This window comes from Octopus sinensis, linkage group LG29, assembly GCF_006345805.1.
Source record: "Octopus sinensis linkage group LG29, ASM634580v1, whole genome shotgun sequence".
Lineage (NCBI taxonomy): Eukaryota > Metazoa > Mollusca > Cephalopoda > Octopoda > Octopodidae > Octopus > Octopus sinensis.
In genome coordinates this window covers 12,891,231-12,904,128 of record NC_043025.1, presented here as the reverse complement: position 1 = coordinate 12,904,128, position 12,898 = coordinate 12,891,231, and the positions used below count along the sequence as shown (strand labels likewise).

The window sequence follows — 12,898 nt, the reverse complement described above, 5'->3', positions numbered from 1 at the left end:
GCCTAAAACCTAGACTCGCTAGAAATAACAGCTAAATCTTCAAATCAATCCGATTCAACGTGGAAAAAATTTATAATAATCTAAAATTACACGTTACGTAACGTAGTCTTAGATAGACGAACAGAGAAAAAAAGGGAGGTTGGTCACGACTGGAACGGCTCTGATCCACAGACTTTTAGCACAGGACCAGGAGGTAGCCTGGACAAGGGTTAAACAACAAGTCAGAACGCCATGTTGGAATTGAAGTCTGACCCAGTTTTTGCGGCAAAACAACGGAGGCGCCTCTGGGTGGTCGCTATGCAGCACGCTAGAAACAACAGTCAAAGTCCCACCCTCCCTCTCATCGACACCCCCAGAATTTCCTTTTCTCTCCAAGAAAATCTGGTACTTATTCGACCGGTCCCTTTTGGCCGAACGGCTAGATTACGGGGACGTAAGCAAACCAACACCCGCCGTCACCAGGGAAAACAAGACACACACACACGACGGGCTTCTTTCAGTTTCCGTCTACCAAAATCCACTCACAGGGCTCTTGGTCAGCCCCGGACTATAGTGGCAAAAAAGGCCAAAATGCCACGTAGTGGGGCCGAAGCCGGAACCATGTGGTCGGAAAACAAACCTCACTGCACCTAAATAAGGATTTCCTATTTAGGCGCAGAAATCGACGGAATGGTCACGGCCGGAATGAATTTAATCGGAGATAGATTCTCCAAATCCGGACCGACCTGGGGCTAAGCAACACCGCCAAAGAGATAGACCTTAGTTAGCCAAATACACCCATCAACGGTCTTAAAGGATAAGTTACTTAACGCAGTGATGAGTTTGTTCTTTGCACAAAGAATAGACGGGATGGTCACTGATGGAACGTCTTTAATCATAAATGTATATTCGCTCAAGCGTGGCCTGGTTTCAGACACCGATAACGCCTCACAGGACTTTGTGATCGATGGACACGTTAGACTACGTGATCGATGGACACAGACCAATTTACCGAAAATCGAAGGCAGACTGTCCTTGAATCATCGATCGGTCTGCCGGATCAGGACCGACCTAGGGTTGAACAACAACAACGAGGAGGAGGAAGGACACATAAGACAACGTAGTCCTAGGTACACTGTGGCATTTTAAATGAGACAGGACGGTCACACTACCTGGAACGTCTTTGATCATAGGTCTCCTAGATCAGGACCGACCTGGGGCTGAACAATAACAAGCGAGGACACAGCAGAATATAAACTGTAGATATTTTTTCTATGTATTCTGATCAAATTACGCGGGACGGTCACGACTGGACTCCTCTGTCAATCCATCCGTAATGCGAGACTACACGCATCTATCTCTAACTAGACAAAAGTATATGTACGTATATAGCCACAGGTGTATGTGTGTGTGTATATATATATATACACACACACACACACACAGGGGTGGGGGTGTATGTACGAATATGTGTGTGTATGTGTATATATATATATATATATATATATATAGCATTGCTTGACAACCGATGCTGGTGTGTTTATGTCCCCATTACTCAGCGGTTCGGCAAAAGAGACCGATAGAATAAGTATGGGCTTACAAAAGAACAAGTCCCGGGGTCGAGTTGCTCGATTAAAGGCGGTGCTCCAGCACGGCCGCAGTCAAATGACTGAAACAAGTAAAAGAGTATATATATATACACACACACACGGGTGTATGTACGAATATGTGTGTGTATATATATATATGTGTATATATATATATATATATATACATACACTCACATAAAGGCTGAAAGGTGAAATCTTTGAAGAGAGGCGGTAGAAAAACGGTGGCGTTTCTTCCACTTTAAATGAGGAAATACTATTGAAAAGGTCGCCCCCTACACGTGGGCGTGTGGGATTACCCTGCAGTGACCCCCCCCCATATACGACAAGACACCCCAGATGTGCCAATCCAAGCCTATATTGTATACACACATATCTAGAACTACATTTAGCTATGGGGGTTCTCAAGTATGTTTTCAAAGAAATCGACTGCTATTTCTAGCAACTTTCAGTGACTACGCTCTGGCTCATATCTGACTCGCGGCCATGCTGGGGCATCACCTCGAAAGACTTGTGAGTGGATTTGGTAGACGGAAACTGAAAGAAGCCTGTCACATACGTATATATTTGTGTGCTCGTGTCTGCCCCCACCGTCGCTTGATAACCGATGTTGGTATATTCACGTTCTCGTAACTTAGCGGTTTGAAAAGAGACCGATAGAATAAGTACCCGACTTGCTAAAAATAAATCCAGGGGTCGAACTTTTCGACTAAAAGGCGGTGCGCCAGCATGGTCGCAGTCAAATGATTGAAACGTATATATATATATATATATATATATATATACATACACACACACCAATGTAAAAGGTATTTAGATTCGAGAGAAAGCAGACGGAGCTATGATCAAAAGTGTTCCAGTTACGACCACCCCGTCTAACATTTAGACAAAGTATCCATCACTATCAAATGCTCACCCACGTCTATTTTTTTTCTATCAAAGGGACTTCGTTTTAAAGGATTTGGTTGTTGTTACTAGCTTTCCCAGGTCGACCTACAACACAGAGGCGCCAAACATATACACACGTGCTTGGATAAGCACATACCGAAGGTGTATGTATCTGTGCGCGCGCGTGTATATTATATATTATATACAAAACGTACTTATTACGAGACATTTTATACACATGCAATTTCAACAGTATATATTATTGCATGCGCGCATATATATATACACACACGAGCGGGTATTGAAAAGTTCCAGGCTTTAAGGGTGTCGCGAAAGGTCTAGGTCTAGTTGGAGACCCGACCTTTCGAGTTCTTTTATAGGGCTTAGAAAAACTGAAGGATCGGTGCCGAAAGTTTGTGACCCTTAGAAGGGAATGTGTAGAATTAAACCGTAATTAACTGTGAATCCTGCAATTTCTTTTACCCAAAGCCAAGAATTTCTCAGCACCAAATACCAAGAGGTTTACCTGTGAAACAAAGAAGTTCGCCAGAATTCTCTGGAAATTAAGCGCGTGTGTGTGTATATATATACACACGTATTCACAGAGCTGGGTGTTGACACCAAAACAGGTAAATTTCTAACATCACTAATTAAGGAGTGATTAGCTTTTCTCCCACCCCACCTGTTCAAATCATTTGCTAATATCTATCTAAAGATACACATACACGCGATTTCATCTAATCAAAAAAGGTTTTTCATTAGAACGTCTACATGCTACTATTTATAGCGTTATGAGATTCGAGATCCACTATTTTCTATACAAGCATAATCCAGTTTAGCCCCGGGTCAGACTAAAAAGAGATTCAATTAAACATGTGTGTGTGTGTGTTAGACGTGACTTGAGGGTCATTTTTGTAGCTACAGTTTCCAGCATGTCGAGCAAACCAGGTTGTGGTAAAGGTTTACAGATTTAAATTCCTGCAGTTGAAATACAAAAAACAAAGCAATATATTGTCCCTCCCCACCACTAATTTCAGCATGTGTATAAAATATACACCCGCAAAGATACATGTATGTATATATGTCTCCGAGTATGTCTGTTTCTCTAGACATGCCCAAATATGATCTCAAAATTTACAAGAGAAAAAGAACAATGGAAATCTTAGGCAAGGTTTTTTTTTTTACACACAATCCACTGAGTGTATATTATATATATATATGTATGTATGTATACACACACATCAACACATATATATGTGAATAGTCACAATGGGAGCTTATAGGACGTGCGTCTGTCTGTAAATCGTGTGAATGTTTTTCAACATGCGTAGAAAGCGTGTATATAAGGAAGTCTATGCAATGTGTATGTGCGTATGTACATGTATGTATAGATGCGAGTGTGTGTATATGCTTCCTGCAACTACTGACTGCAATTCGATATAGGGGGGAGAGAGAGAGATAGAGCAATGACAGATATATAAAGAGAGTGAGCGAGAGGAATGCGTGTATGTATGTGTATATACGTATATATCGATGGATATATATAGATAGAGAGAGACAGAGAGGGTGAGCGAAACGGAGACGTATAGACAGAAAGGAATACACACACATACATACATATATATATATAGAGAGAGAGAGAGATCGGTTGCATATAGAGGATAAACGAAAGGAAGATATATCTATACACACACTCATATATAAAGAGAAATAGGGATATATATATATATATATATATACATGCACAAGCTTTTGCTATAGACATGATATACATACAGATATAGCTATAGAGAATAGCTGACATTTACACACAGAGACATATATATATATATATATACTTATTTGAGATATATATGTTAGAAGTATTGGGGGGTGATGTATAGATTTTATACATGTGTAAGAAAAAGGGTGTTCAGAATACTGGATGGTTGTAAAAATGAGTACTTGAAGGCGCTAATATGAAGAAATAATACGTGATTTGTAAATAAATGTATATTTTTACAACCATCCAACACTCTCAACACCTTTTTTCCTTCCATATATATATATATTATAAGATAGACGTCTGTTAGAGATAGAGAAGGATGATAGGGAGATAGACATGAGAGTGAGAGAAATAGGGATATATATATATACATACACACACAGATATACATATACATACATACATATATGATATATATTATAAGATAGACGTCTGTAGAGATAGAGAAGGAATGAAAAAGGGAGATAGACATGTGAGAGGTGAAGAGAAATAGGGATATATATGTATATATATACTTACACACACATATCTTATATATATATATATGTGTGTGTGTGTGTGTGTCTGTGTTAGATGTATTGGGGGTGATGTACAGATTTTATACATGTGTATGAAAAAAGGTGTTGAGATTGCTGGATGGTTGTAAAATTGAGTACTTGAAAGCGCAAATAAGTGCATATTTTTACAACCATCCAACATTCTGAACACCTTTTTTCCTTCCATATATATATATATTATAAGATAGACGTCTGTAGAGATAGACATGTGAAAGAGGAGAAAGGGATATATATTAATATACACATACACACAAGCTTTTGCTATTGATATACAACACAGACATATATATATACATACTATTTGATATATATATATATGTATGTATAATATATATATCTAATATATATTAGAAGATAGAGGTCTGTAGAGATAGACATGTGAAAGGAGAGAAATGGGGATATATATATATATATATATATACACATACACACAAGCTTTTGCTATAGACATGATATACACACACAGACATATATATATACATACTTATTTGATATATATATATATGTATGTATAATATATATATCTATATATATATATTAGAAGATAGAGGTCTGTAGAGATAGACATGTGAAAGGAGAGAAATGGGGATATATATATATATATATATATACACTCACACAAGGTTTTGCTATAGACATGATATACAGACACACATATATATATATGTATATATATATATTAGAAGATCGACGTCTGTAGAGATAGAGAAGAAATGAAATAAGGGAGATAGACATGTGAGAGGTGAAGAGAAATAGGGATATATATATATACATACACACACACACACAGACACATATATACATATACATACATATATATATATGTATGTATATATATATTAGAAGATAGACGTCTGTAGAGATAGAGAAGAAATGAAATAAGGGAGATAGACATGTGAGAGGTGAAGAGAAATAGGGATATATATATATACATACACACACACACAGACACATATATACATACATACATATATATATATACATACATACATATATATATATATATAAGATAGACGTCTGTAGAGATAGAGATAGACATGTGAGAGGTGAAGAGAAAGGAGGGGAGAAGCCGAGGCAGAGAGAGAAAAAGAGAGACGGAGATAAAAAAAGGGGGGGGGAAGCGATAGAGAGAGAGAGAGAAGAGAAAGAGAAAGAGAAAGAAGAGAGAGAAAGAGAAGAGAGAGACGAAGCTTCCATCGCAGCCACCATTGCTACTTCTTAGTCCTCGCAGCAGCAGCGCATACGCCATTTTCTATCGTTCCGTACGGCGGATTCTAGAGGAGGCGAAGGTTCGATGCCGACGCGAAGCGCTGCTTCGGTCGTCGGGCGAGGTCGCGCGGGTGTTTGCCGGTGTACTCACCTGCTGGAAGGGTCACTGTAGCGATTCTCCCTGAAGAAGTTGTGGTTGGGATCCGAGTAATCGGCCATTTTGGGAAAAAACTACTTCTCTCTCTCCACCGGAAGTAGTAGAGCACGACCACCACGACCTCTGGTGGCGTAATAGGAGAAGGAGAGGAAGAGAGAGAGAGAGAGAGAGATAGTCGAATAAAAAGAGAGTGGGAGGAGCTGGGAGTGTAAGCTGGAGGAAGAAATGGCAGAGAGGGGGAATGCGAGGGATAGGAATAGAGACAGGGGGATTAGTGAGTGTGAGGAATAGAGATAGGACAGAGGGATTAGTGAGTGTGAGGAATAGAGATAGACATAGATAGAGAGTGGGAGATGAGAGGGAGGGAGGATGAGTGGGAGGAATAGAGATAGGAATAGGGACAGAGGGATTAGTGAGTGTGAGGAATAGAGATAGAGATAGATAGAGAGTGGGAGAAAGGAATAGAAACAGGGGGATTAGTGAGTGTGAGGAATAGACATAGAGGTAGACAGAGAGTGGGAGATGAGATGGAGGGAGGATGAGTGGGAGAAAGGAACAATCGAGAGAAAGATAGATAGGGCGAAGAATAAGGATAGATATAGAGTAAGAGAGGGAGGGATGGAGAAAGGAAAGGTTGGTTACGGAGTGGGAGGGAGAAAGAGGTAGAATGAGAGGAAAAGAAAGAAGGGTGATGAATATAGAGGGTGGAAGGGGAGGAGGCGAGAGGAAAGGGTGAGTATGAGGGAAAACGTGAGACAACGAGAGAGGAAGAAAGGGAGAGATAGAGAGAGTAGGGTGGTAGAAAGAGCGTCAGATTGGGTATAGAGAGAGGGGAGGGTAAGAGAGGATAAGGAAGAGCGGAGAACAAGGGTAGAGATGGTAGGAGGAAAGGAAAGAAGAGAGAGGGAAAAGAATAGAGGTCTACAAAGAAGGATGATTAATAAAGTATTGAGCGAGAGGGAGAGGGAGAGGGAGAATAAGAAAGGAATGTTAGAGAGGAGGAGGAGAAAGAGTATGAGTGGGAGGAAAGTAAGAGAAGAGACTATTAGAAGGAGGGAAGTATGACTAAGAACTATGAGAGAGGGTGAAGGGGAGGGAAAGAATGATACAGCAGAGAGGGGAGGCAGAATAAGAAAGAACGGGAAGTGAGGAAGAGTGAGAGGGTAAGTTATTGAGAGACTGAAAGAGAGAGAGAGTAAGAACAAGAGAGAGAAGTGATAGAGAGAATAAGAGAATAAGAGGAGTGAGAGGGGGAGTTAGTAATTACGTTTCTTGTTTGCGACCGCGTGGTGCTTCTAAGGTTCCGCTTCCGTCAACCCGGTTTCGTCCCCACATGTCAGTGCCGGGACCTGTGTTTTAATTAGATTTGTATTCTAGGTTAGATAGATCCCTTAAAATCATGGTCGGAATCGATAAAACTACTCCCGAATCATCTGTCATCAAAGAAGTTCTCCCATCGCCGAAGCTGATGGACATCATACCAAGGGCTTTAGATGTGGACCGAGGGATCTTGGATCTATTCACGGTGCTGGCAGTCGCCTCCAAGGAGAACAGGATCGTCGCCGTTGGAGACCTAATTGGCAAACTCAAGGAAAAACAGGACGGAGTAAGTCTTAAGTGATCCCTATTTTACTTTCACTTGTCCCATTTCAAAATCAGCAAGACCGTAACTTATTACGATCGAATTAATTCATACCGTGACCACCCTTGTCGAATGTTTTCTTCCCCCGTGCACCTTGTTTTTGATTTTTGTTTTGTTTTGTTTTTAGATGGTGTTGAGGGTTTATGTATGATTTGAGAGAGGTTTCGCTGCTATTTCTAACAGATCCACCTCTCGTAGATGTAAAGCGTAACATGTATAAACACCACGTGTTCAACACGCATACATACATGTATATATTCACACATGTATCGTCAGTGGTCCATATATCCGAACAAAATAAAATTAGAGCAGTGAGATATTCAGGTTGATTGCTATGGCAAGTCAGAAAGTGACCATTGATTTTCCGTCCGGGTTCAGTCCCAGTGCGTGGCACCTTGGGCATGTGTCTTCTATAATAATAATATAATAATGAAATTATTGTATACAGTGCTCAGGTGCACCACAACTTGTCAGAAAGTGCATATAAAGTACATGCAGTAATATCGGGCCGATTAAAGCTTGTGAATGTATTTGATAGACGGAAACTGAAAGAAGCTCGTCGTATATATGTATATATATATATGTCTGTGTGTGTATATATATATATATATATATATATATGTGGTGAGCTTTCGGTACAAGTACCATAACTGCCGATTATAAACTCACTTGGGGTTTATTTATATTTCTGAAGAAAAAAAGAAACCCTTTTCCCCCCACCCCTAACCCTAACCCCATATATATATATAAAAAAATTTACGGAAAGTGACGATCTTCTTCGATGTAAACAAACAGACTTGGCAGTTATGGTACTTGTACCGAAATATATATATGTATGTATGTATATATATATATATATACATATACATACATACATATATATATGTATGTATATATACACATATATATATGTATGTATATATACACATATATATATGTATGTATATATACACATATATATATGTATGTATATATACACATATATATATGTATGTATATATACATATATATATATGTATGTATATATACATATACATACATATATGTATGCATATATACATATGCATACATATATATATATACATATACATACATATATATATATATATATATATATATATACACACACATGTCCAACCCATGCTAGCATGGAAAGCGGACGCTAAACGATGATGATGATGACACACACATACATATTCATCATCATCGTTTAACGTCCGTTTTCCGCGCTAGCACGGGTTGGACGGTTCTGGGGAGCCAGGGGCTGCCCCAGGCTCCAGTCTGATCTGGCAGTGTTTCTACAGCTGGATGCCCTTCCTAACGCCAACCACTCCGTGAGTGTAGTGGGTGCTTTTTACGTGCCACCTGCACAGGTGCCAGAGGGGTCTGGCGTCGGCCATGCTCGGATGGTGCTTTTTATGTGCCACCGGCACAGAAGCCAGTGGAGGCGGTGCTGGCATCGGCCACGTTCGGATGGTGCTTTTTATGTGCCACTGGCACAGAAGCCATTCGAGGCAGGGTTGGCATCGGTCACGTTCGGATGGTGCTTTTTATGTGCCACCGGCACAGAAGCCAGTGGAGGCTGCACTGGCAACGGCCACATTCGGATGGTGCTTTTTATGTGCCACCGGCACAGGTATCACAACTACTGTTTCCATTGATATTTGGTTCGATGTTCATATACACATACATACATATATATGTATATATATATATATATATATATATATATATACATATGTATGTGTGTGTCCCACCATCGCTTGACAACAGGTGCTGGTGTATCTATGTCCCCGGCAAAAGTGACGGATCTTTGTGGAAAAGACCCAAAGTGACGGATAGAATAAGTACCAGGCTTTAAAACACAAACAATCAAAGTACTTGGATCGATTCATTTAACTAAAATTTGTCTAGGTGGTGCCCCAGTATGGCCGCCGTCTGACAGAAGCAAGTAAATGAATAGGAGATCTTTCGTTTTGACTTGGAGAACCGTCGACCGGATCAGCTGTTTTGTTCGTTAATTTCTGTAAATTTTAAAAAATCTATTTACTTTTGTTTTAAAGTGAAAGATGTATGAATGTGTATATGAAATGGACGAGAGACAGAGAGAGAGTACCAGTTACACATACATGAGGGGATACACGTTCACTCACTTTCACTTTAACCCTTTCGTTACTGTATTTATTTTGAGATGCTCTGTGTTTCTTTTAATTAATTTTAAATATAAGAAAGAATTTAGTACAATAACTTAGTTATCATTCAGCTAGTGTTAGGAACATAAATTGTGACTAAGGTTTGGTGGAAGATTTTAATTCAAAACTTATGAAAACAAGACATTTGTACTCAGAGCCAGAGGTGGTTTCAGCCAGGTTGGTATCAAAAGGGTTAAGAATTGTTTCTCTATTATATATCTTAACCCTTTTGTTACCATATTTCTTCTGTTGAGATGCTCTGTGTTTCTTTCAATTAATTTTAAATATAACAAAGAATTTAGTAAAATAACTTAGTTATCATTCAGCTAGTGTCAGGAACATAAATTGTGACTAAGGTTTGGTGGAAGATTTTAATTCAGAACTTATGAAAACAAGACATTTGTACTCAGATCCAGAGCTGGGTTGGTAACAAAAGGGTTAAAATAAGTAAGTAAATGAAAAAATTTGGGCAGGTCATGTTTTCTTTGTGCTTCTGTGAACCTGTTCTCTTCATAGAAGATGGCACCTTTGTTGGTGCAGCTATACCAGGTAGGTTGGTTCTGTGCTTGCACTGAATAATGGTTAATGGTTGAGTGTAATTTCCGTTCTTTATTTTTCAGACTTCGGGACCATGTCAGGAAGTTCTGTATTCTCTGAAACGCCTAATCAAGGGCTTGTCATCACCACGAAAGCTGGTTCGAGTGGGCTACCCTCTTGCCCTTTGTCAGGTTTGTATTATCAATTGACTTAACACCGGAATTTTAATGCTGTTGGACAATATATGTAGCTTCCTTTATGAACCTCTGTGTTCTGGGATCAAATCCTGTTGATGCCAACTTGGACCTTTCATCCTCTTGGGAGTCGAATAAATAGAATACCAGTTATATACTAGTATGAACTTATTCTGAATAAATCTCAGAGTAGCTAGAAGCTGACTCTACACACACACGCACACAAATTGCTAGCAAGAACACATCATCTCATTTTGCAACCATAATATGCTACCAGGTATATTGACCTTTTACCATTCAAACTGGCCAGATCCAGCCTCTCACACCTACCCTGCAATGTCATTCTAAAAATAAACAATCACATCATTGAAATCTCAGGAGTGGCTGTGTGGTAAGTAGCTTGCTTACCAACCACATGGGCAAGTGTCTTCTGCTATAGCTCCGGGTCGACCAATGCCTTGTGAGTGGATTTGGTAGACGGAAACTAAAAGAAGCCTGTCATATATATGTATATATATATATGTGTGTGTGTGTCTGTGTTTGTCCCCCTAGCATTGCTTGACAACCGATGCTGGTGTGTTTACGTCCCCGTCACTTAGTGGTTCGGCAAAAGAGACCGATAGAATAAGTCCCGGGGTCGAGTTGCTCGATTAAAGGCGGTGCTCCAGCATGGCTGCAGTCAAATGACTGAAACAAGTAAAAGAGAGAGTAAATATAATGCAAGATTAATTCAAAACAATGCAAATAAAGAAGCATTGCATTTGACAGAATTATCTGAATGTTGAAGGGTTAAAGGTTAACAAGTCAACATTGTGCCCTGCTCCATGTTAGAAGTTCACTGTTTTATTTCTACAGATTTCATATTCAGTTTAGAGCAAACACTGTTAAACTTACGATGTTCCATATATGTAAACAATGTGATCAAACATAGAAAAAAATTAGATAACTGGTGTATATACATATGTCAAGTTATATTGCCATCTCATCAGTACCAGAGCTATAACTCTTGAAATATACATTTTTGAAACCTCATAACTTGCAGTGCTAGCTCTGAATTCTATAGGAAATCTATAGAGATTAACCTATATGTATTATGCATGCACATTTATTCTAATGATGTTCTTTATTTTCATTTTTCAGATTTTACGTCAGTTTTCTATCATTGAAGGTTCTGATGTCTTACAAATGATTGAAGAGTATCTGGATTTATCTAAAGCGGAGAGCTCTTCAGTAAATGTTTCCCTTTCTCTTTCTTTTTTAAATATTATATTAGGGGTGCCAAAAGGTAATGCCATACCACAAATAGTTCAAAAGCCAATAAAAAGTGTCCTTGTAATAAACAAGTCCCACTGCGTGGCATCTTGGGCAAGTGTCTTCTGCTATAGCCTCGGGCCGACCAATGCCTTGTGAGTGGATTTGGTAGACGGAAACTGAAAGAAGCCTGTCGTATATATGTATATATATATATATATGTATGTGTGTGTGTTTGTGTGTCTGTGTTTGTTCCCCTAGCATTGCTTGACAACCGATGCTGGTGTGTTTACGTCACCGTCACTTAGCGGTTCGGCAAAAGAGACCGATAGAATAAGTACTGGGCTTACAAAAGAATAAGTCCCGGGGTCGAGTTGCTCGACTAAAGGCGGTGCTCCAGCATGGCCGCAGTCAAATGACTGAAACAAGTAAAAGAGTAAAGAGAGAGTATAGGCGCAGGAGTGGCTGTGTGGTAAGTAGCTTGCTAATCAACCACATGGTTCTGGGTTCAGTCCCACTGCGTGGCATCTTGGGCAAGTGTCTTCTACTATAGCCCCGGGCCGACCAATGCCTTGTGAGTGGATTTGGTAGACGGAAACTGAAAGAAGCCTGTCGTATATATGTATGTGTGTTTGTGTGTCTGTGTTTGTCCCCCTAGCATTGCTTGACAACTGATGCTGGTGTGTTTATGTCCCCGTCACTTAGCAGTTCAGCAAAAAGAGACCGATAGAATAAGTACTGGGCTTACAAAGAATAAGTCCCGAGGTCGAGTTGCTCAACTAAAGGTGGTGCTCCAGCATGGCCGCAGTCAGATGACTGAAACGAGTAAAAGAGTATAGATTTAACCCCTTGACGCTGGTATTACCCGAAGCATACGAGACACTGCTCGGGTTTTTTTATCTAATGAGGCCACACAAGTG

General features: G+C 39.6%; 2 protein-coding genes across 4 annotated transcripts in view; one reads left to right on the top strand and one right to left on the bottom strand.

Moving 5' to 3' along the window:
- Window positions 1–6,309, bottom strand: part of LOC115226182 (eukaryotic translation initiation factor 4H) — a 34,913-nt gene extending 28,604 nt beyond the window's left edge. For both annotated transcript variants that reach the window (XM_029797182.2, XM_029797183.2), the window contains exon 1: window positions 6,157–6,309. In XM_029797182.2, coding sequence (XP_029653042.1) covers window positions 6,157–6,224 — 68 coding nt within the window. In that variant the 5' untranslated portion in view covers window positions 6,225–6,309. The remainder of the gene's footprint in view (window positions 1–6,156) is intronic.
- Window positions 6,310–7,393: 1,084 nt separating this feature from the next.
- Window positions 7,394–12,898, top strand: part of LOC115226064 (myb-binding protein 1A-like protein) — a 59,993-nt gene continuing 54,488 nt past the window's right edge. For both annotated transcript variants that reach the window (XM_036514960.1, XM_029797038.2), the window contains exons 1-3: window positions 7,394–7,768; window positions 10,617–10,724; window positions 11,868–11,957. In XM_036514960.1, the coding sequence (XP_036370853.1) occupies window positions 7,562–7,768; window positions 10,617–10,724; window positions 11,868–11,957 (405 nt within the window). In that variant the 5' untranslated portion in view covers window positions 7,394–7,561. The remainder of the gene's footprint in view (window positions 7,769–10,616; window positions 10,725–11,867; window positions 11,958–12,898) is intronic.